At 40.9% G+C, this 23328-nt stretch overlaps 1 protein-coding gene across 1 annotated transcript in view; it reads left to right on the forward strand.

Annotated features, from left to right (window-relative positions):
- srbd1 (S1 RNA binding domain 1) overlaps nt 1–21075 on the forward strand; it is a 45733-nt gene extending 24658 nt beyond the window's left edge. The window contains exons 13-19 of the mRNA XM_084561108.1: nt 953–1044; nt 3457–3539; nt 11814–11920; nt 13436–13603; nt 14311–14460; nt 18403–18587; nt 20065–21075. Of these exons, the coding sequence (XP_084417234.1) occupies nt 953–1044; nt 3457–3539; nt 11814–11920; nt 13436–13603; nt 14311–14460; nt 18403–18587; nt 20065–20357 (1078 nt within the window). The 3' untranslated portion in view covers nt 20358–21075. The remainder of the gene's footprint in view (nt 1–952; nt 1045–3456; nt 3540–11813; nt 11921–13435; nt 13604–14310; nt 14461–18402; nt 18588–20064) is intronic.
- Nucleotides 21076–23328: the final 2253 nt, after the last annotated feature.

The following is a 23328-nucleotide window of genomic DNA, read 5'->3' on the forward strand; positions in this document are numbered from 1 at the left end:
ACATTTTTTACACTGTTTATTCTAATTTATAACTTGTCATCTTTTCACAAGAATATCCCTTGTATAAATTTAAATATTTTTTTCAATGTAATACCTAAATAGATTACTTAAATAATATACAGTGTATGTGAATGTAAGTAATGCAATAACTACAATAGTAACAGGATTTTGTTTCACACTATCTATTTAAAAAAAATCTATTTAACTGATAAGATTGATTCTGACAAATAGCAGTTCAGCACTGTAGCCTCTGGATGGCAGTCATGTCACACAAATTGCAAGAAAGGGTTGTGTTGACTTTATCTACTGTACTTGACCAATCACACCTACACACAAACGCATCACACTGCCTTTCATTAAAGTGTCAGTCATTACAACGTGAAAAGGTGGCCATACTCTAAGTTAAAGTGAGAGAGAGAGAGAGAGATAAAGTTGGGGAATCTGTACTTACGCGTGTGTACCATACTGGGGGCAAATTACCTCAATTTACCTCAGTTCTCTATTCTGAACATGTATTCAGCCAATGGCTTACATATATGCATACGGAGTGCATGTCATTCTATGAAACTGCTGCTAAGTGTCAGAAAGCATCAGAAAGCCTAAAGGTATTTGAAAGATTGTAATTGTGCTGTTAATGTTAAGGCAGGAGGACTACTCACGATGCTATTTTAGCCATCATGCCAGTGATGGTGTGAAGGGGGCGACTAGAGTCAAATGAAGAGTCAGTTTAAGACGTTGTCAGGTACATTATATATAGTTGAAGGCAGTGGTGACTTTCCTTAACAGCGCTACCATTATTTCTTTCAGTCACGAAAAGCTGCCCCACTGTTGTTTTTTCCTGTCTCTTCTCACCCCCTGGTATAACCTGTTCCTGTAGGTCTCTTGCTTTTTTTTTTTTTTTTTTTATACTGTCAATCTTTGATTTTTTTTTTTCTTCCCTTTCTTTTCCTAGTATAACCAATGAGGCTGGAGCTTCCATCTACAGTGTGAGCCCTGAGGCGGTCAAAGAGATGCCAGATTTGGACCCTAACCTTAGAAGTGCAGGTATGCCAAGTAATTTTTATCTAATCTACCATGAAATATTTTTTTTTTACTGTACTTTTAAACTTTTGTATGACATCGTGTTTACGGCCACAGATCATGATTATTTTGTCAGTCGGGTAATAGTTTTGTCAATGAAATGTAAGAATAAAATTAACATGCCATGGGGACATTTTATGAGGACACGGGGACATGGGGATCGTCACGGCAGATAAAAATTACAGTGCCAAAATGAATGTGCCTATGCGATTAATTGAAACGAGCCAAAAGGTTTATACACATATAATTCGAGATCGGTGCAATCAAACCAGTGCCACATTGCCGTACTTTGACACTTTCCTGTTACTCAACACTTAATATTTTGTTTTGTTCTGTAATCTGAGCAGTCAGAAAATATACACAAGAATTTAACGTAAATTTTATTTCACCAGATTTTCCAGCCACACGTTGCTGTCATATTATCAGTGAATTTCTGGCATTGCTATCCGCTTCTCTTATGTCTCTCCTGCTATGCTTTGCCTCTCTCGCTCCCTTGCCAATTCCTTCTAACTCACTCCACATAGTACATCATTGAAAAACACAGTGGAATAAAAAAGAATCACAGTTTTGAAGAACAAATGTTTCCAGCAGACTTCCTCTATAAAATCCATAAATCAAGCATGGCTGGATTATTCCTTACTAGTTTCCTGTGGTCAGCAGCACAGAGAGCTGCAAAGAGACATATTTTATACCCCTAACGAAAGTAATGAGGAATCTACCACACTTGACTTTAGATGGGGTGGGGAAAATAATGGTGTTCTGAGCCATGACACTATGACACACATTACCCATTGGGGGTATATATTTTTATGTCTCTGTCTATGTGAGTAACCATGCGTGCATTGGGAATTGTAAGTTGTGTGATTAGGGACACCTAGTGGTGATAGACGAGTTTCTGTTCCTCTTATCTCCGCTCTCTCCTCTCATCTGAGGACTGGTCACTCAATTCTTTCTTTAATGACAGCTGAGCTACGCTGACACTCTTTTATAGCTCATGCCCTGCAACAAAAACCATGCAGCCTCATTATCGCTGTCTCACCAGAATGCCACGCTTCTCATTCCAGAGCAAAATGTCTGAAGAGGGCTTTCATCTCCCCCTGCTTTCTCCATTCCTTCCCTTTTTTTGTAGTACTGTATTTGGCTCATAAACTTTTAATAAGTGCTGGAGAACTTTGCTGAACTCCATTTACAAATCATCTCCCCCTCAGAGAGAGATAGAGGGAGAGAGAGAGAGATACAGAGAGAAGGGGGAGAGTCATTGACAGGATAGATGGAAAGTGTATTGGAGAGTTTTGGTGGTGCAGAGAGCAAGGCGAGGGTTGAAACTCCATCCCTGTCTAAATATTATCTCAGGCAGCAGCCTCCTGCCGCAGCCAGAGAAGAGAGAGGAGAGCCATTGATTCCAGACATACTCCCTCTATTACATCCCATCCTTCTCTTTCTCTTTGTCTGTTCGTTCCGCCTCAAAGATCTAAATCTGATGCATCTCATGCCGCACACTGCATCCACGCTGTTCAGTGAAATTTAACCATGTGTATAGGGTCTACATACAAAACAGCTGGAAGCACAAGGACAAAGGAAGGGACACACTTTGGACTGTAGCTTGTATTTTCCTTGATAATTATTAAACCATTATGCAAATAAATACCTCAACGCAGAAAACTGTTTTAGTTTTTGATGTTATTTTCTGAAATATTCAGCTAGACAATTTTGAAGAAAATTAACTAAATAACAACAGACACAGCTTACACAGAGAGCTGGTGCGTCCTTTGTCTTTTGCTGGGAGGTGAAAGTGAACAGTTGTTTGGTTGCGTTATTCTCCCCCTCTCTGTGTGTGTTCGGAGGTGATGTCATGTGTATGTGAGGCGAGTTGTTTGTAATTTTTCTCCTTGTCACTGGGCCCTGCCAGCACAATCATGGAAAAGACATTTGACTTCATCAACAATAGCAGGCTGAAGCCTTAACACACTCCATCATTAAAAGCAATCCCACATTGGTCAATACAGACTGTGTTTATTATCTGTGTGCTGCATTTAACTGTGTGTGCCAGTGGGCATGAGGCTGGATAAATTAGTTGTTTTAAAGGTTCACGGCTCCAGCATCTATCAGGAAGCTAAATGACAGGTGCAGAGACTTCAGTTGAATGCCAGCTTTAATTATTATAACTGGGGGTGGAGGAATGACAATTAGGTTTGGCCTGCCCTCAGGCCGCCGTTATTATATGCAGACAATTAGCATATTCAGTAATTATAAATAATATGAATTTGCATATTCAATAACTGAAATAGCAAGTTCATGAAAATACAAATCATAGATTCTCATGAGACGTCTCATGTTCTTCTGTATGTGTGTGTTTGTGTGTGCGCATGTTGACAGTGTCCATTGGAAGACGTGTCCAAGATCCAATGGCTGAGCTGGTGAAGATCGATCCCAAACACATAGGCATTGGTACATACCAGGTAAGATTTCGTTGTGTTAACATTAACATTTTTGCTTTATAATTAAGTGTACGCGTATCTTTATTTTGTTATTTATGTTTTTTTATGGTGTTTACTCCATTTATTTAGCCAGGACTGTTAGAGGAGTCCTAACTTATCAGAAAAAAACTATTAGACTAAGCTTTGCACTGGGCCATGTCAAACCTCCTAACACTTTTGTGTTTAAACACATGTAACGTGACAGCCACAATCTTTTCCTTCTAAGCAGTGTATATTCTGCTAAGCTGTTATTTCTTCTCGTATGCCTTGCTGAGTGTGACTTCTACATTTCAGGCAACTGGATGTATATAGGGAATTTGAGTGGGGGATAGAAAATGTGACAAATGAGAACAAATGAGGGAAAATAGTCAAACAGGTTGAGAGGCAAGCAGGAAAGAAGATAAACTTGTCTGAGGGCTGTGTCAACAGATGATGCCGAGGATGACTAATTTAATTAATGGAGATCAGGCATGACGTATGTTTGGACATTTGTGTTTGCTTGTGTGATTGCAGCTCTTTATCCGTGTGTGTGTGTGTGTGTGTGTGTGTATGTGTGCGTGTGTGTGCAGATGAAGCAATAGTTCGCTCAGTGTTGATTTTGTGCATTGCCAGCGTGTATGTCATTTTGTGAGGAAGGCAAGATAAGCATTAGGTCAGAGCTTGTGTTTTCACATCAGCTATACATGCAATGTTATTCTCCATGTATGGTAGGTCCTGGAAGAAAAAGCGCATGAGGGAATGGAAATAGGAAGACATAGGAAGGGACTGATAGTGACACAGTCCAAGATGGTGAAAGTATCAGGCTGACATCTGTACCTGATGGAACCAATATGGAGTAATTCATTGGACAGAATGCAGAGGGTATATCTTAAAAAAAAAAGTTAAAGGCTTCATCAGATATAACTAAATAAGATATAACAGCTTGTCTAAGTTATTGTGTCACACTGGTAGAATTCTTGTTACTGTGGCTGTATTGCTTCATAAACAGTGATAATTTATCAGTTATTGCATCTGCTGTAAATTAATTTTCACTGATCAACTGACGGATTCATTTACAATCTGCTAGAGCTGTAGTGAGATCGAGATGTTGAGTCAGAAGAAGATATAAGAAGCATAACAAGAATGGTGCAAAGAAAGAAGCTCAGTTGGCAAGCACTCTAGATGCGAGGGGGGTGGGGGGTTAAAAAGGACAGCAGAGGGTGACAAAAGTCAAAGGAAAAGGAACGATGGGGATTCAGATGTGAAGGGGAAACTGGACATTTGAGAGTGAAAGGAGCAGGTCATATGTGCCTGTGTGTTTGTGTGTGTGTGTGTGTGTGGCTGAGTGTGTTAGGTCACAGGCCCGTGTCTCTCATCACCTCCTGACTGGGATCCCTGGGGTGCCTGGGGTTCTGCACCTCCTGCTCTCAGATCATGTGACTAGATCAACAAATGATAATATAACCGGGTAAATAAACTCTGTGTGCTGACAGATATGAGAAGGGACATCATTTTGACCTGTGTGTGTGTGAGAGCTCACAGCAACACCCTTTCTCAAGTCAATAGGGCGATGTGTATGCGGTTGCATGTGTGCGTATACACTGGTATTGGCGTATGCATGACTGTGTATGTGTGAGAAAAGTGCACTCATGCATATGTGTGTTTTCTAGCAAGTTCTTTTGTGTGATTCATGGCATTTTGAGCTTTCTGAAAGTTTATTGCCATTAGACCCAAAAAGCATAAAGGCAGATGTAACTCTAGACAACTGGCAAAGCATGCGCTCTCTTTCTCTCTCCCTCTGCTGACCCAGTGAGTGACAGCTCTGAGAGAAAGGCGGAAATGAGCTGAGGGCTAAAAAAGTGAGGCCCATTAAAATCAGATTGAACCTAAGTATTGGTGTGGGAACACCGTTTTTCACGACGGCTCCACTGGCTGACAGGTTTTTACTGCATAGTGATTTTGCCAGCTACATGTTTGAATGGAGAGACAACGTTATTAGTTGTTACGGCACTTAGAACACCAAACAAATTTCTAGATAAATTGTCACGGTTCAGAGCATTTGCATAGAAAAACATTAGGCATCTTGTGTCCTCCATAATTAGGCACTTAGAAGGTGTGGCCTTTGAACAAGTCCTTCCTCTGTCAATCAGCTCTTTATGTTGCTATGGTCTGTTGACAGCTGGGTATTCCCCAGGGCTGTGAAACTAACTGCTACTGGAAAATACACACGTAGACACACACTGCTGTGTAAGAAAACATTGCCCGCCAGCCGGATATTAAAGAAACTGTCACTCTTCTCCTCACCTCTTTCAACCGTTCTCCTTTCCTCCATTCCAACTTTTTTTTTTGCTTGAATTTTCCTGCTCCTGTCCCAATGTCTCCCCTTCATTTGTCTTCGTTTCAGGTCATGTTTTCCTCTCAACATGTCTACGTGTTGTGGGCCTAGACTTTTTTTTTCAATCTGTTGTGTGGTAGCGTCAGATTCAGCTGAAGGAATCTTAACGTTTAGGTTGGCGTCTTGCCATCACATTGACAGTTGTTTGAACCAGAGTTTGGATTAGAATGAGGTTGTGCAAGGAAGCAGAAACCACAGATCAGTGTAGGCATTTACCAGTACACAATAATGATGATGAATCAGCTTCTAAAACAGGGCTCTATACTTTATCCACACCTGATAGACCTGTTTGTCTAGCAAAACATGTCATTAGAGTGAATGAAAAAGGGTATTTAGACCTTATGGAAAAAATAAGTAATTGCTCTTTCCCTCTGCCAGTAATGAGATTCTTTCCCAAGCCAGGTCAGTAGAAAAGTGCATCTTCAGGCACGACTGACTTAAAAATTTATTTGACTGATTTTGAGGTTTCTGCCTGCAGCCAGTTCAAGTGATGTCACTTTCACACCAAGGCCACTAATCCTATAGCGCTTCATGTGTGTACGACTGTGCATGTGTGTGTATGTGCTTGAGCATACTATCTTTCCCTCTTGAATGGTAGTGCCTACAGGGGAGACAGGAGCAGACAGAGCAGAGGGAAGGAAGAAGAGTGAGAAATGGAGGCCTGACAGTGATTGATGGCTTTTGCCTCGACATTTTGAGGCGTGGGAAAGAAAAACAGGCTCTTAAAAGCTTCATCAGAGGCTGGAGCTGCCAAATATTATCTGATACTTTTTTTAATTATTTCCTTTCGATTTGTCCCGGCATGTTTTTGGGAGTTTATGTGTGAGGTTGTGAGATGAGTGAATCTTGTATCTTTGCTTGTTCTGTAATGGATTTACACAGGCTCATGGCAATTCTCTTCTTATTCTACTGGCTGTTGTCTTTTGAAATAATCCCAGCGGCTAAAAATCAAACACACTAACATCAGAGTACTAGACTTTCTGAAATAAGAAATCAAAACTTAGATGTTGACAAGTAAAAGTGAAGTTTTTATTGTTTGTAATCAACTGATTGGAGCTCTTACAGCAAGGAATGCTATTCCTTAATTTCTTGACCACAGAAATGCATAAATTGCTTCCATCCCTGTCCAATTTATATATTGTAAGACATGTTGTCCAAATATCACAAACTCATTTTAGTAAAACCCCTGTTCAAATCATTTTGAATTCCTGCGCCTGTCGTTAGACTTATTTTGTTCCGATTTTCTCATGTTCACTTTTTGGTCCCTCTGGGAAGATGTGTGTGTGTTTGTGTGTTTGTGTGTGGTTGTGTGAATTCATGCATAGTTAAATTGTTAAATATCAGTCATAAATCAACAGCTGAAAGCGATATGACGACAAGGAGATGGTTTTATGTTTTTCCAACACCTTTCATGAAAGCCTAATGGCTGTTTCTCAACTTCCTGCATAACAATCGCACGCACACGCACACGCACACACACATACTCAGCCAACCCTACGTGCCTAAAATCCTGTGCTTTACTCTCATAAAAAAGTTCTCATAGGCCTTAAAGAGGCTGTCAGTCAAGGAGTTCGTGACCTTCAGATAACCCCAGGCACCTTGTATGTTTCTACATAGTTCACTGATTATCTGACAGTGACGGGAGTGTGAGGTAGTTTCACTGCATTGTCACATAAACAGAGCACACATTTAAACTGAGTACACTCCCAAGTTAATTGTTTCCTATGAGCAGTTGTGTACTCCTATGTTTGTGGCGGCGTTACGCCTCAAGACAGTTTGGCGTATACTTCTTTATCTACCCAGCTGGGTCATAATTTGGTGCCAAGTAGCAGTGGTAAACCATGCACACCTCGAAGAAGATGTAAACAGGTGGGAGTTGGGTTGAAAGATGCCTCTTTCTGAACAAGATCCCTCTGCAGTAGTGATTTTTATCAACAAGCGTGTGTTTGTGTATTTATTAATTGTTGCTCACTGCTCTGTATTCCCCTTTAAAGAGCTCTTTTGCACTTCGCACTGCTGCATATACACTGTATGAGCTGTAAGGGCAAGTGTGCTTGGAGACGCCCATACAGTATACCCAAGGCCTGCTTTGTTGCATCTGTCACTGATCCATCAAACTAGGCACCTACTGTTTCTTAGAATGATCATGGCTTCTGGTCTTTCTCCTCTTGAAGCTGATATAGGTACAAGCAGCTCCTCACATGCACCTCTTCATCTGTCTCTACTTGTTAAAACTTCCCTGCAGCCACATACACCCCACTTTTTTTTCCTCAAATCTTTGTGCTGGCTATTTCTTGGATTCTCAAATTAGCAACCTTTTGCGAACTTGAATGTTCAACAGAAAATAGTTTTTCAAGCCACTGATATAGGACTTACTATGCTCACAATAGTCTTACAGTAACTTATATGAGCCTGTTTCCATGGAAATGTTTGGGTACCGAGTCTCATCGTCTGGTTGCCCCACACATGAAAAGAATGGACACACGAGCCTAATTTGCAAGACAGGAAAATAAGCTCCTCGTGTACCAATTTGAATGCAACAAAAAGAGCGTACCTTCCATTATTACTTTCCTTAGGCTCTTGGTACATGTCGCCATTCTGGCACCAGCAAGGCTCTCGTTGCCAAGCTCTCAGTGGCATCATTCATAGACGGTATTTCAGTCTGCGTTCAGCCCATAGACCTCTGTCATCGTTGCCAGTCAACACCTCAACTTTTAGCAGTTGCTTTACCTCCCCTTTTCCCCTCTCACTCTCACCCTCGCTGGCTCTCTGTAATTAGTGCCTTTGATTATTCTTCATGGTATGAAACCTCTATGTGTGTATATCAGAGAAAATACAATGGTGTTTTTCAGTTTTCCCAGTAAAAAAACCACACAAAAGTTTTGATTTCAAATTTCCTTCCCGGGTTTTTCACCACTGTCTTTTTTGCTTCTCCCTCCCTCTCTGATTGACATGTGGTAACTCGGCAGCATTTAAGTACTCAAGGTGCAGACAGAAGCACTTTGTTCAAGCGTATTGGTTGGCTGGCTTTAGTTGGTATCCGGCCAATCCAAACATGACCTTCACACATAGGGATCCAGTCCATTGGTTCTGGATGATTTTGAGGTTTGGGGTCTGGAAGTTGGGACCAAGGAATGTGGGAGTGAAGGTGATTTGGATAATAGAGTATCCATCTTTCTTTTCTTGCTAATCTGGTTCTCTGTGCCCCCACACAGCTGAATAATGGCAGTAGTAGTAGAGAGCAGAGAAGGAGTTGAGATGAAATAATCAAAAAAGACGGCAGGTTTCTTCTATAAATGGATGCTCAGCACTTTTTTGAAGTTGCATATGTGATTTCTAAGAATAGGACACAGGATTAAGAGATACTAAGATGCAGGACATCATGCTCCACTGGCGTCTTCAGTGGAGTGGGAAAACCGTGAGGGCCTCTGCTGTCTAGGTGTAAGGGCAGACACACATACTGTGAGTTTAACAGAGCAGAACTTGCTTGTTTTCAGTAACTGTTACTATCTTCCACTTCAACTTTTGCATATCTCAAATGCCAGAGACTCACTTCTTTAAGGATATGTCTGTGTTTTGTCAGATTTCTTCTTCATATGAGTTTTTCAAGTTATGGCCTTCAAGAGTTTTATCATGCTTTACTTTGTGTGTGTTTGAGCTGCTTGTCTGGTCTCAAGATATATGGGATCAATTTTTAACATGTGGCAGTAACTCAGGGACCACCTTAGTTGTGCCTATTTGTTAGGCAAGAAACCGTTCCTACTAATATTAAGCAATGTCAGAGAACTTTGTGTATATATATATATTAAATTCTCAGTTTATATGTAATCATCATTAATGTTTTGTTTACCTATTTTTGAAATCCAACCACACGTTACTGAGGTTAAATTAGAAATCCGATATATTGTATACTGTACTGCTTTTGTTTTTGCGCAATGATGGTGACGCGGTGTTTATCACCTATGTCCCCTTATATTTTTATGTTTTTCACCATTGCATTTCTATGTGATCTGATTGGAATCAATACTCATTAAAGTTGAGTTCCAGTTTTCCCATCCCTAATTGAGCAGCTACGTAGTGATGCACATGCACCTCGGCTACAATACCTCTGATATCCTTGTGCTGCTCTCACCTCTAAGGTTTCAGTAAGAATGTGAGAACACATTGACTGGGGTTTAACTGCAGGTTTGCACACCTCCACCTTTCTCGTGTGAAAACATTCTTTTGTGGTGTGACATTACAGGTGATTTCCTCTCTGACTATTTCTGACCCTCTTCACTTTCTGTAGCCACTCACCAGAAATCATAAATCTTTCAATACCATGTTTATGGGAACTTCTTCCTTCTTGGAAAGTTATTTTTATTATCTCCAAAATGCCTCTGGCTGCAGTAAAACAACATTCTCACGAAGAACCAGACTGAAGGGCATTAAATGAGTCATCAGGGGTGCTGTGCTGTGCGGGATTTGGATCAGTAGTTAGTTAATTACTAAAATGCAGTTTTAAAGGGAACATTCACTAATACATGCATCCAATTGTAAACAGTGATAAGATATGTAATTCTAGTCATTAATTTAATTTGAAGTATCAGTGCCGCAAGCTTAAAAAGGGGTTAGTAATTCTTGGAGGTGATTCATATTGTTTTTTACTTTTATACCCTCCAGCGTATTATGACTAAACGGACTTTATTGGCATAGAATGAAGGGTTATGAAGCACTGAGAGGAGCATATTGTTTTTTATTGAATTAAAGAAGTGCTACTCTCCTGTGCTACAGATATTAATAATAAAATACCAACTATTATAATCAAAACGTGGATGTGTTGTTTATAATAAAGGATTGCATTGAGTGGGTTGTATGTCAGTCGCATGTGTTCTCTTGCTCATAGATGCCCTCCCTCTCTGTCCTCATCTGTCCTGTTATTGCTGACGGATGAGGGTGTGTTTGGTAGCTGGCCTTGTTGTTATCTGTTTACAAGTCAGTGTTTGTTCAGAGCTTGATCGTGTTACAGGACAAACCATGCTAGTCTCAGTCACGCTCATACACATGACTCCCTCTGTCAGACACACATACACAGAGACACAGTAGTCTAGTTTAGAGTGTCAGCTAATCCTCAGGCAGTTGCTGAGACATCAGTCTCCAGCTGAACTCCTTGGTTTCTGGCCTTGTACCACAGCCCGTCGCTTCTTTTTCTCTGGAGACAACTGCTAGAGCTCATTGAATTTCTTTAATCACACTTGACTGCTTTGTTTTGATTAATTTAATATCTGAATTTTTGTCATTTACCAAAAAAATCTCTTCTCTTCTCATATATGTCTTAATTGAGATTTGATTGGCTGGCGTTTGAGGAGTGTGAAGGGTTCATTTGGAGGATCTGTACCGACAGAGAGCCACTCTAACAAGAACACTGTATTAGCGAGATAGATTGCTGACAAGCCAAACTAAACATTCTCCCGTCTCTTTTCACATCTGCTCTTTCTCCATCTGTCAATCTGTTCTCTCTCTCTTGACGTACTACCTGCCATTCAAAGTGGCCTCCTCTCGTGTTTTATTGCCAACATGTTTATCTCTAGAAGAATGAAATTTTACTAATCCGACTGGGGAAATTGTGCTAACACAGGACCAAATAGTAGCGTATGGAATAACACTGTGACTGCATGTAGTGCATGGGGATTATCCAAACAGAGTGTGATTATGTAAAGTCCATTAAAACCATATAATCAGACATACTGCATGCACATTCATTGTTACGTGTCTCTGTTTTAGTTTAATTTTTTTGTGAGCAATAGACAAAAGCAGTGATTTCACGTTATTCCCTCTGCTGAGACAGTCGAGTATGTTTGTGTGTGTGTGTATTAAAATGTTTGTTTAATGTGTTTTTATAGCATGATGTGTCGGCTGGAGCTCTGAAGGCAGCGCTGGACGGAGTGGTGCAGGAGTGTGTGAGCTTCGTGGGGGTGGACATCAACATCTGCTCCGAGATGCTAATGAGGTAGATGGCACAGAGAGACACATACATCATTGTGTAAATTAAAAACACTGCTGACATGAGTGGTTTTCATTTCTCAGTTCAACTTGTACAAAGTGAAGCACACAGGAAAAATATTTGGCGTGACCACCGTTTACTTTTAAAGCTGCACCAATTTTCCTTGGTGCACAACATTTCAACATACCTGTCAGGTAGTTTTTTTTTGTGTGATTTTTATTTTTTTATTTATTTATTTATTTTTCAAGCATTTTGTAGCACTTCCCACAGTGCTTCTATTTGGGTTGTTTCATTTGCTTATGATTCTTCATGTAACCCAGCACCAACCAGAGATCTTGAGAACCTTGGACCAAGCCATCTGTTGTGGCGTTTCATGTTCATCTTGTCATTGAAGATAGTTGCCTCCCTGAAGTTACTGTATGATGGATAACAAATGAAACATCTGAAGTGCCTAAAGTTTATGCAGAACTATGTATAAATGTGTGTACACAAGCACTCTGACCCGCACACACACACACACATTCAGACACCCATACAAATTTTGGAAAAGAGATGAAGTGGGGCTCAGACCCCTGACATACTTTCCCTTAACAGTCACATCATGGCAAAGCTTCATTCACACCCAGACGCATGCTTGACACACACACACACACACACACACACACACACACACACACACACACACACACACACACACACAAATACACAGATGGTCCGCCAGATTTCTGTTTAGACTAATGCTTCACACCCTGGCCCCACTTACTGGGCTGACTGGAATCAAGAGAGAGGATTAGGCAAGGTTGACAGTGTTACACACAGTTACACACACACGGAAACATGCATGTAGCGAATGAAGCATTTATATAAATATGAACACAAACTGTAGTACCAAAAGCATTGGTATAATCCTACATTGCACACACATGTACTTACGTTCCGTGGCTTGTGCGGTGCATGCACAAAGTCTAGGAAGTGCGCAAATCTGATATACACACCATTTTTTCCCCTTATGAAATGAGCTGGCATTAGCTGTAGGGCAGGCATCAGGTCATCTGTTTACCTGTCTGCTCTGAGAGTGAGCTTTTTCCATTTCTGCCAGAAGTTATGCTACACACACATTAAACACACAGACGTGTTGATGACTGAGGTATTATGTGGAGTGTTGACATAGCAGTATGTTTTAGCGTGAGTGAGTCACTGTGGGCATTAACAGCGCTCACCTAATTGAGTTTCAAATCACCTCTCTTCTCGGCCAAAATTGGACAAATATACAAAATATTGGCCCATGTGTGTCTCTTGTGTTTCCAATGCGTGGTTAAATGCCAGGCCATGGCCAAAGGATCTGATCTGTTTGTTGGCGTATTATAGAAATTGGGTCTGGACCACGTTTAAGGAGAAATTTCTTCAGTTGAGATCAGACACCCCAAAATTAAGCAAAGGCATCTCAGCAAACTTCTAGACATTATTTCAGTCAAAAGATGATGGCATGATCTCTGTTTCATCTGCTGTTTTATCTCCTAGGCATGTAGCAGGCCTAAATGCGGGCAGGGCACGGAACATCGCCGAGTGGAGAGAGCAGAAAGGTCCCTTCAGCAACAGGGAGCAACTCAAGCTCGTCAAAGGCATGGGCCCCAAGACCTACCAGCAGTGTGCTGGCTTCATAAGAATCAACCCTCAAACCCTACACAGGTACACCCACGACTGCATCCTGTATATACAGACACAGAGACCCATGCAGGCACACGAGGCTGACTGTTGCTGTTTCACAATACTTTCTTACCTATTTAACATAGTGATATCTAACCATGCAGAGAGTCTTGGTTTACAGTTACCAGGTGTTTAAAGAAATGTAACAAGGAGTAATATGTCGATGTGCATAAATGCATATAATGTAGAACAGAGATGGGTGATAGGAGTCATTGATTAATGGTGACATAAGGAAGATGAGTTTGAGCACAGCAGTTTCTTCAGAAACGGTGCCTCAGCTACTCAAGTTAAACCACATGATGTATCAACCACCACTCTGCTTCTATTTTGTTGAACAGTGTGCCTGTTTTCTTTAACGTTTTATATGCCACATTTGCTTCTGCTTCTGTCTACGCATATGTGCTGATCTGTATGTTGTATGTGTGTGTGAGTTTTAAATACCTTTTATGAACCACTAACATGCCAAAGAGTGCAGGTGAATACTGTTATCACACATGGATCACGCATGTGCTCATGTTTGTTGTGCCTTGTGTCAAATTAAACAAATGTTTCATGTGCATGTGAACCAACAAAATAAAATGTAACCAGCATACATGGCTAAATACCACGAGATTTAGAAAGTACACAGTTAGGTAAGACTTGGATCACTCATGAATTTTAAAAAAAACATTTCTTTCTTGTCAAAACAGTGCCAAATCATCACCTCTCCCTACATCGGCAGTGCCAGACAAACCAGCGGCTAAGAAGTGCAAAGGAAAGACTGGTGTCAACATATCGTCCTCATTTAACCCCCTTGACCAGACCTGTATACACCCAGAGTCCTACCACGTGGCACAGAGGTACTCAAACATCTAAACACACACACACACACACACACACACCAACTGGTGCAGCATGTTGCCCCCACTGGCCAAAACATGTTCAGACTATGATGGAGCTGATTTTGACACCATCTCATATGGGGTTGGTTATAGAGGTGGAGGCTGTGATTTGATTTACGCAGACATGGGATACAAGAGAGGAGGCGTTGGCTTTGTCTATGTGTGTGTGGATGTGTGTGTGTACGTCCATGTGTGAGAAGTGATTGTTCGTGCTCCTGATGCTGATATCAAAACCACATTGAACATGTGCCCAAGACTTCTGCATCCTGTGTGTGTATGTGCGTGTGTGTGAAAGAGAGAGAGAGACAGAAAGACAGAGACACAGATGGACAGACAAATAGAGAGAGTGTCCTCTCTCCTGCAGCTGTAGTCACTCAACTGTGTTTAGTCTACATAAGTTCTGACACTAGTGGCTTTGAGCATTGCTCCCCTCATGTTGATGTGCCTTTAATGGCCTCTGTTCATGTGTGTGTTGGGGCATGTATTTCTATGCTTGTATGAAACTTTTTCGTCTTTGTGGGTTTATGTGTTTGTGTTTATGTGTGCGCATGAACCACCTCTTTATTTATTTTTTTTACACATTCCCTATCCGTTTTAGTTTTGCTTTTTTACAAAGTGCCTGCATGGACATATCCACACAGCATATATCATTTTATTCTCTTATTTTTTAGCAGTCTCTTCATCGTTCTGTGCTTTTATATTTTAACGCTTGTTCAGAATTTGTAGTCCTGTGTTGGCGAATGTCAAATCCTTTGTTATGGCTATATAATAATCCAGCTCTGGGAATTTACTCAGTTCCATAAGGATTCAGTTTTCAATTTATATTGATGCAATTTGCAATGGTCTTAAATCTGCAAACCCATGTAGAATTTGAGAAACTTTTTTTTTTTTTTTTTTTTTTTTTTTAAAAAGCATCCTCAAGTGTTTCTTGTAGTAACAGAGCATGTCACATCTCTCCGTGGGTGTGAAGATAGTATTAAACACTAATGAAAGGAAAAGACATGCATGCCAGTACTTGTTTTTTTTCCTTCAAACTCAGACAGCCAGGGTTTTGATGCAATGGAAAATAATCATCTTCCACTGAACTTTAAATCAGAGGTTACATCATGCCTCTGCAAAATAGACTATTGTGTATTTGGTGAGTGTGTATGAGGTGCAGCTGTTAAACAACAAGGCATGGCTTATTTAAGTTGACGGGCCATTAGTCTCATTATTTTGTCACAGCTCGTAGCTGATTTGGCCAATAAGGCTCACATACACCGTTGGATTGCAAATGTAATTGTTAGCCTTGCCAAAGAATTGTGCTGTGTTGGTGAATATTGTTGTTAGTCATAGAAAGTTTATGCATTCACCCATGTGGGTGCTGTGTCATTTTAGGGAATCTTTTTTGGGATTTTTTTTTTTTTAGAAAGCACTGTCTTCTAAAATCATGGCACAAATTAACCTCACAAAATCAAACATCTGAAATAGTGTAGATTATTCCTTGTGAAGGCATCACAGAGATGTCTCACAGATGTTCCCTCATCCTCACCTACAACTGATCAAAACAAAGTGGAGGGATGATTGTGAAGGAATGCTGTGTGCGTGCATTTCTGTGTGTGTGTTTATGGTGTGTAAGGAATATCATGTTCATCACATTAGAGGAACCGGATCCTCCATTACAGCTCACAGCCCACACATCAACCCCTTTTTGTAACCATATACAACACACAGACACACATGCAAGCGAGAACACAGAGGCACAGACACAATTTACCCACCTTTATTTCTGAAGGAGGGCCATTTGTCTGCTAAAAGTGGAACTTCTCTGTTCGTATTTAGCTTCAAGTTAACTACTCTGTTTGAGTATTTCACATAAATATATAAGTGAAGTATACTCTTGTGAAACTGCTGGGTCCATTCCTTGAAATATTAAGTATTAATCTGATGTGGCGCAGAGGGGCTCCACTCTATGCCGAATATTTCTGTGATAAGTAACAGTCGGGGCCCAATATTGCTATAACGCAAGACAGAGTGGTTTCTTGCTGTGGGCCTGGATAAAATCTATATTGTAGCCCACCCAACCCCGTGTTCACTCATACACGTAGCACATATGCACACACAGTGTTGGTAGTAATTACATGAGTATGAACCCAACAGTGGTGGAGGCCTCTGGGCTCCTGGTACCCCTTAAATACTAACATACACCACTGAAAAATGAGATGGGCAACACACACACACACACTCACACACACACATGAAAGTAGAACCCACCACCCTCCAAATCCATCTCCTTGACTTCCTCTCATTTCAAAACTGAAATACCTGTTGCTGTTCAAGTTAAAGAGATGGTTCTTTCTATAGTGATTGTGTGCTCCCTCTTGGACTTGTGTGTTCACGGGTTTGGTGTTTGAATGGTTTTGAGTACCACTGGAGCAAAGCTTACATTACTGCATCAGTGTGTATGAAGACACCAACTTAAGTATGAGAAGTGAGCCTTATGATATAATTTTGGTGGTTCTGCTCACCTTGAACAAATTTTCATATGAACAAACAGAGATGTACTCTGCTCTAGCAACCTACCTTTTTGACAGCCTTCTATCGCTGGCTAGATTTCTGTTCCTTTAAAAACATATATGATGGAAGACAAGAAGCTAGATAGACACATGAGTAAAGGCTCTAGTGTTAGACAAACATTCATTCTAGTCCAAAGGTGTTGTTTCCTCACCACTAAGCCATTTCTGGCACATACTTAGGAACTATTTTGTTCCGATCTGGCTCGCCGGTGTTGAGGGATTGATTCCGCTTGTCTCCCTCTTTTGGACGGTAGACGGTGACTTCGGAAAGGCCTCTCAACTCCCAGCTGTCTCACACATAGTTTGTACACAAGCTGTTTCAAGTTACATCGGTACTGTCCCCACTACTGCCAAATGAGCATTTCTGAACAACATTGTGCATGAATCAACTTTGTGTGTGTGTGTGTTCATGTGTGTGCGTCCACCTGTTCTGTCCATCACGGGGTGGACAGCTGCCGAGTCTGTTTGGCGTCAGGCCGCCAGTGAGCGACATCCATCACGAAAGCTACCCAACTGGTCCACACATGAACACATGCATAGAGGCAAATGCATTCACATCTATCACCAGCTGTGCTGAGGGCCTAGTGTAAATAATATATACAGTATACTCGATGCACACATAACCACACACATCTCACATTTTTCCATAACACCTATTTGCTAGTTGCTATGTCTGTTTAGAGTGCAGACTAGCTAATTAGTTTTGGATTTATATCTCAGACTCAGTGGATTTGGAATGGTGTGACCCGACTGACTGTCTAGACATTATGTTGTGGGACATCCTGCTAGAATAAAGTGAAGCAAGTGTGGTTGACAGACAGGCAGTTGACAGGCAGATAAACAGCTCAGCTGTAGCATAAAAGAGACAGTTTCACTAGACAAGGTGTTGGGGCGTTTACAGCTGACTGTGGATTTATCTGATTTATCCAGGGGATAAATTAAATGTGTATTTGTTTTTTTTCTCAGTACAGAAAGCTCATAAGTTTCTGTGTATTACTCAGTTCTGCTGCCCTCCCCCTTTCCCCCAGCTCCCACTCACTTTACCTGCATTGACTTGTACTGCTTTTTTTTTTTTTGCATTTCTCATTTTTAATCTTCTTTTTTTTTTAACAGGCCTGTTTTTCTTTTCTTCGTCATTCTTCCCATTTTGTCATCACATTTCCTCCCTCCCTTTATCCCTTCCTATAACACTTTCTCATACTCCATTCCTCACAGCTGTCAGTGTTTTTAGGTTTTAAAAATCTACATTTTCCACTCTTCTTCATCTGTAATTTATATTTGTATTAACATTTAACATTTACTATATTTAATCTTTTTTTTCTTTTCTTCACACCTTCCTGCCCAGATTTCTGTCCCTCGTTGGTGGGAGTCTGGACCAAATTGGGAGTGCAGTTTTGCGACAGTGCGTGGAGAGCAAGGTTAGGACCAGCAGTGTGGAGGAGCTGGCCCGAAACGTGGATACCACACCTGAGACGCTCCAACTCATCATAGATGGCCTCACACAGCCCCCTGGGTTTGACATACGACAAAGTAAGACTCCCGCCGTTGACAGTCGCTCTGATATAGTGATATCTACTCGTTGTTCAACTTAGTGTCTGCAAAAACAGGTGGAAAAAACATCTGATTACAAATGGTTTTAAAATCAAGGCATAACATAATCCCAAAAAACAAGAGAGGAAAAAACATATTTTTAAACTCGACATCTATGCAGTTCTTTTAAATGGTAAGAACCCATTTTGAAACATCTAACATTTCATAGACTGCACTTATCTGCAACCTATCAGCTATAGTAACCTCTCGTACTCTCTTATAATTTTATTTTATATGTCCCCACTGTCTTAGAAAACCAAACTTGTGTTTGTCCAAATCTTGGACTGGTTCACTAGTTACAACACACTCTGACTTTTCTTGCCTTTCCTATAATAAGCATGTCTTGGCAGTGTAACTTGATAGGGTCTGACAGTGCTGTGGCTTCCTCCCTGTAGCCCAACAATACAAGCAGTATGTTTCTGACAGGGTGTGATGGGTCCAGCAGATTGTGTTGTTGCAAAGAGTATCTTTACAGACATACACAAATGCACAAAGAACTTTGTTTCTCACCTTAATCTCGGGTTCTTGGGTTGAGACACATTAAGTGTAAACACACCAACAATAACAGTACACAGCCATCAACTCTCAGATCCAGTTTTGCTGTTGTTCAAATTTATTTTCTCAAGAAAATATTGTGAGATATCTGCGTCTTCTATTTTTCAATCTCATCTGTAATGCTGGTATATGGTGTTACATTTATTATGTGTGATTTAACAAGTGTATTCATTGCTAAACAACAACTATATAAGAACACCAAATAGTCAATAAAATAGCCAACTCCTCCGTGAAAGTGCGAGAAAATTATCAAGCTGGTCAGTTACATACTAAAACATTCCCATGCCTTTTTATTAGGCTCTCTTTTTTTTTCATACAGTTTCATGTGAAGAGAAAAAAAAAGTCAAGCATGTGTTTCCAGTGAGTTCTGGCTAACTCTTCTTAAAATTAAGGAACGCAGCTACAAGGTTCATTCTCAGGTTGGCCCTATTCGGTTGCAGAACACTATGCTTGGCCTCCTAGCCTGCGCTCAGCTGAGTAAACAGATGGGCTGAGGCTACCGCATGAAATCAGTGCTGTGGGGAGGATAATTGGACCAGACTATTTCCTGGAGTGCAAGCCTTCCTTGTTTGTGTTAATGTTACAGAAAGGGAAAAGATCTTATAAACGGGGAAAGTGGAAAATGGGGTTGAATAGAACGCTGAGAAACGTGGAAGTATGTAGACACAAGTATTGAGTTACTGTTTGAAATGTAATATCTGTTTGTCGTTGCTTCCCTGCCCCCTACTTTTTCAGCATTCCCCTTTCCCAAACTTCTTTTTTTCCAGCTGCCACCCATGCCAGATTTTGTCATAGATTTCTCTCCCCCACTTCCATCGAGCCACCTCACCTTTTTGATATTCTCTCTTTTTGGCATCTCCAGATTTTGGGCAGGCCGACTTTAAGCGGGGCATTGTGTCGATGAGCGATCTGCGGGTGGGTGCGGTGCTGACGGGCCGGGTGGACAACACAACTCTGTTCGGGGCTTTTGTAGATATCGGTGTAGGCCGTGCGGGCCTCATCCACAAGAGCAACATCACCCTGGACAAGCTGCCCGTCAGCCAGCGACGTCGCAGCCTGGCTCTGGGACCCGGGGAACGGGTGGAGGTCCGGGTTCTGAATGTCGACCCTCAGAGGGGACGTATCGGGCTGGACCTGATCAGGGTCCTGCAGTAGAGTCACCTAATTCACATTGGATTTGTGACAGGAAAATCAACACAAAGCTATTGGGAGACAAATTACTAATGATTACAACAGTTGGATGAGATATGGCATCGTTCTTAGAAGAGTGCCAACACCTTTACCTTTAACAGGAAACCTGTTTAATATATTTATAGAAATATCCTTATAGTTCTGTTTTATTTCCAAGGTCTTGCAGTTTTTAAACTGCATGTTAAAAAAGGCCAAAATCAACAAAATGTGTTTCATTTAAAACGATTCCACTCTAAGAAGAGCTGTTACAACAACAGGAATAAAATTATACTGACTTCCTTACAGTTAACGGCTGGAGGAGTTTTCCCCTTGATGGAATTTTTCCAGGTTGTACTCATTGTCATGATCCCTGTTTATCTTTTGGAGTGATTTCTTGGGACCGAACACTAAACCTGCTTGTCTTTTTTTGTCTGTTGACTTCCTGGTTAGCGTTCTGCACATCTTTGATCTTTAGAGGAAAGTCTGCCGGGAAAGATCAGTGAAAGAGAACCCCTAATTATTCGCACTTGAGCTGTATTTTTTATAAACACAGCAAGACACATACTTTACATACATACATACAACATTCAACTCTTGAAGCTATGTACATATTCTGTTTTGTACTTTTCTGAAGAGTTTCTAAAGGAACCATGTCTTCTGTATTTTTTTGGTGTTTTGTCTCTGTGAACTTAAGAGTGGTTTCATCTGCAGATTAGGTTTTGAAATTAAAATATTTCCAAGATCCCTTGCTTTTTTTGATTTACCTTTTCTCAAAACAGATTTCAGCAAATAACACTGTGTGATCTTCACATTGGAGAAGCGGGGCATGAGCGAGAACAGAAAAGAAAGATGTTGGCATGAGTCAGGGAGGATAGGAAGGTGGAAGACACAATGGAGCAGGTTTGTGACATGATGGAAAGAAGACACCAGTTAAAGAACAAGTTTTTCTTTTCCCTTAAACAACAGGAAAATATGAAAAGACACAACGGTTGAGATGGGGGAGGTGGGGGAGGGATAGTAGGAAAGAGGTGGGAGTGGTTCTATCTCCCAGACTGCACCAAAGCCTAAAGGCTATTTAGGCATGGTCCCAGACACAATTATCCTATGGCACACACACACAAACACACACTAATCAGCTGCGTCAAAATTAATCCCAGACTCCCCATCCACATTATCTAATTTGTTTATCTTTATGAAACTGGAATAAATAAAAAAAAATACATAAAATATGGTTGAGAGAAAGCCTGCGGTCCCCGGTGCTAAACCTTATACTGGATGCAGAATACGTAAAGTGCTGCTGCTCCACTATCTTCCCTTGGGGCAACAAATGGAATATATTCTAGACACACAAACACAAAGAGATGTTCGTTCAACATTAATCAGCACTGGCAGTTTGCTTTGTGATGATCTGAGAAAAATGCACAGTCTTTCTTTATATTTGCCTGTTTTTGAAAGGAATTTCTCTTTCAAATCACGGTGCCTCATTTCATTTGACGTTAACTCCCGCTGTCATTTTGTTGTCTTTTCTTTGTTTTGATCTCCTATCCCGTAGCTTGGCATAGCCTCTTGTTTTAATGTTTCCAGCATTTCGGTCTTGGGGAACACATGTACTTGTACAAGTAAACACAGCTTCCCACAGCACCTTCCCTGGTTTTGCCGCCTTTAATTTTCCTCTCTCTACTAAACGTGATCGCACAGATGGGACAGGCAATCTGGTTGCCAGCTACCGCTGCCCCTTGGAGTTTTTGTCAAACACTGACCAGTAATGAGCCTGTGATAAGAAGCAGAGTAACTGCAGGAGAAGTTGTGTAGTTCTCTGTTCTCCTCTGCTGCACTGGTTCTCGGCTGTTGTGTGACGGCGTGAGCTCAGGTGTGCCTTGAGGTTTTGGTGAAATGTGAAGAAAATTGACGGTAAGCAAGACATTAAATGTCAGGCTTTCACTCGCGAAACATGTCGGCTGTTTGTTCTTTCCCAAGTCCTAGGCTATTAAAAGACAAATTAACAAAGAGAAACACCCCAAGTGGCCACGGAGGGCTCCCTTTCATCGTCTTTTGCCTGAGATCCAGCTACGGAGACTCAGGTGGACAGAAAATCATCTTGACTTTTTTCACGCAGGAGCAGAGAAAATAGTTCTCACAGCTGCAAATGTGTCCTGCTAAGAAAACATTGAGCAGAGAATATGACTTTCTCTGTTGATCTCAGATTTCTCAGACCACCTGTCAAAAAAAAAAAAAGTATTAGAAGTTTGAAGCACTGCGTCCAACCCATAAAGGCTGCAGTGTTATCAGGTGTTAACAGTAATAAATAAATAAATAAATAAATAAATAAAAAGTTTGGTGTATAAGGGAAACTAAAATGAACTATCCCTCTTGTTAAAATCATGAATATCTACTAATTGCATGGGTCGATGGGCAGGATGGAGGGAAGGGAAGAAAACTCCAAACTGAGGATCATACATGCAGCTAGTTGTGAAGATGTGATTCCTAATTTGTTACGAAATTATTTCGTATATTTGTACCATGTTCCACTGAGTATCTTAGCTCTCATAGAAGGTAAGTAAATACTGGAGTGAGAAAAAAATTAACAGCGTGAGCAGCGTTAGCCATATTAGATGCTGCACGTAGCTGCTTTAGTTTCTCTTATACAAACAAAGCCATTCATTTACAATGACCATTCATGAGACATTACACTAGTAGTGAGTAAATAGTATAGACTTGCTATGGCTTTATTGATCCAATTCATCCATTGTGAACTCTTCTCATCTACTCAAAGGAAGTATTAGGGCTGGTTTCTCCTTCCAACAGAAGACGAGTCCGGGTTAGCAGGGCCACGACTGACATCATTACTTCATTTGGCATGGATGCAAGTAAGTTAAATTGACTGTGCTCAAAACCACTGTTTAGCAAACATCCTGTAGTTTCCCATTAAAGATTGCCATGCGGAACGATAAGCCAC

The sequence above is a fragment of the Chelon labrosus genome, assembly GCF_963514085.1.
Source record: "Chelon labrosus genome assembly, chromosome: 15".
Taxonomy (NCBI): domain Eukaryota; kingdom Metazoa; phylum Chordata; class Actinopteri; order Mugiliformes; family Mugilidae; genus Chelon; species Chelon labrosus.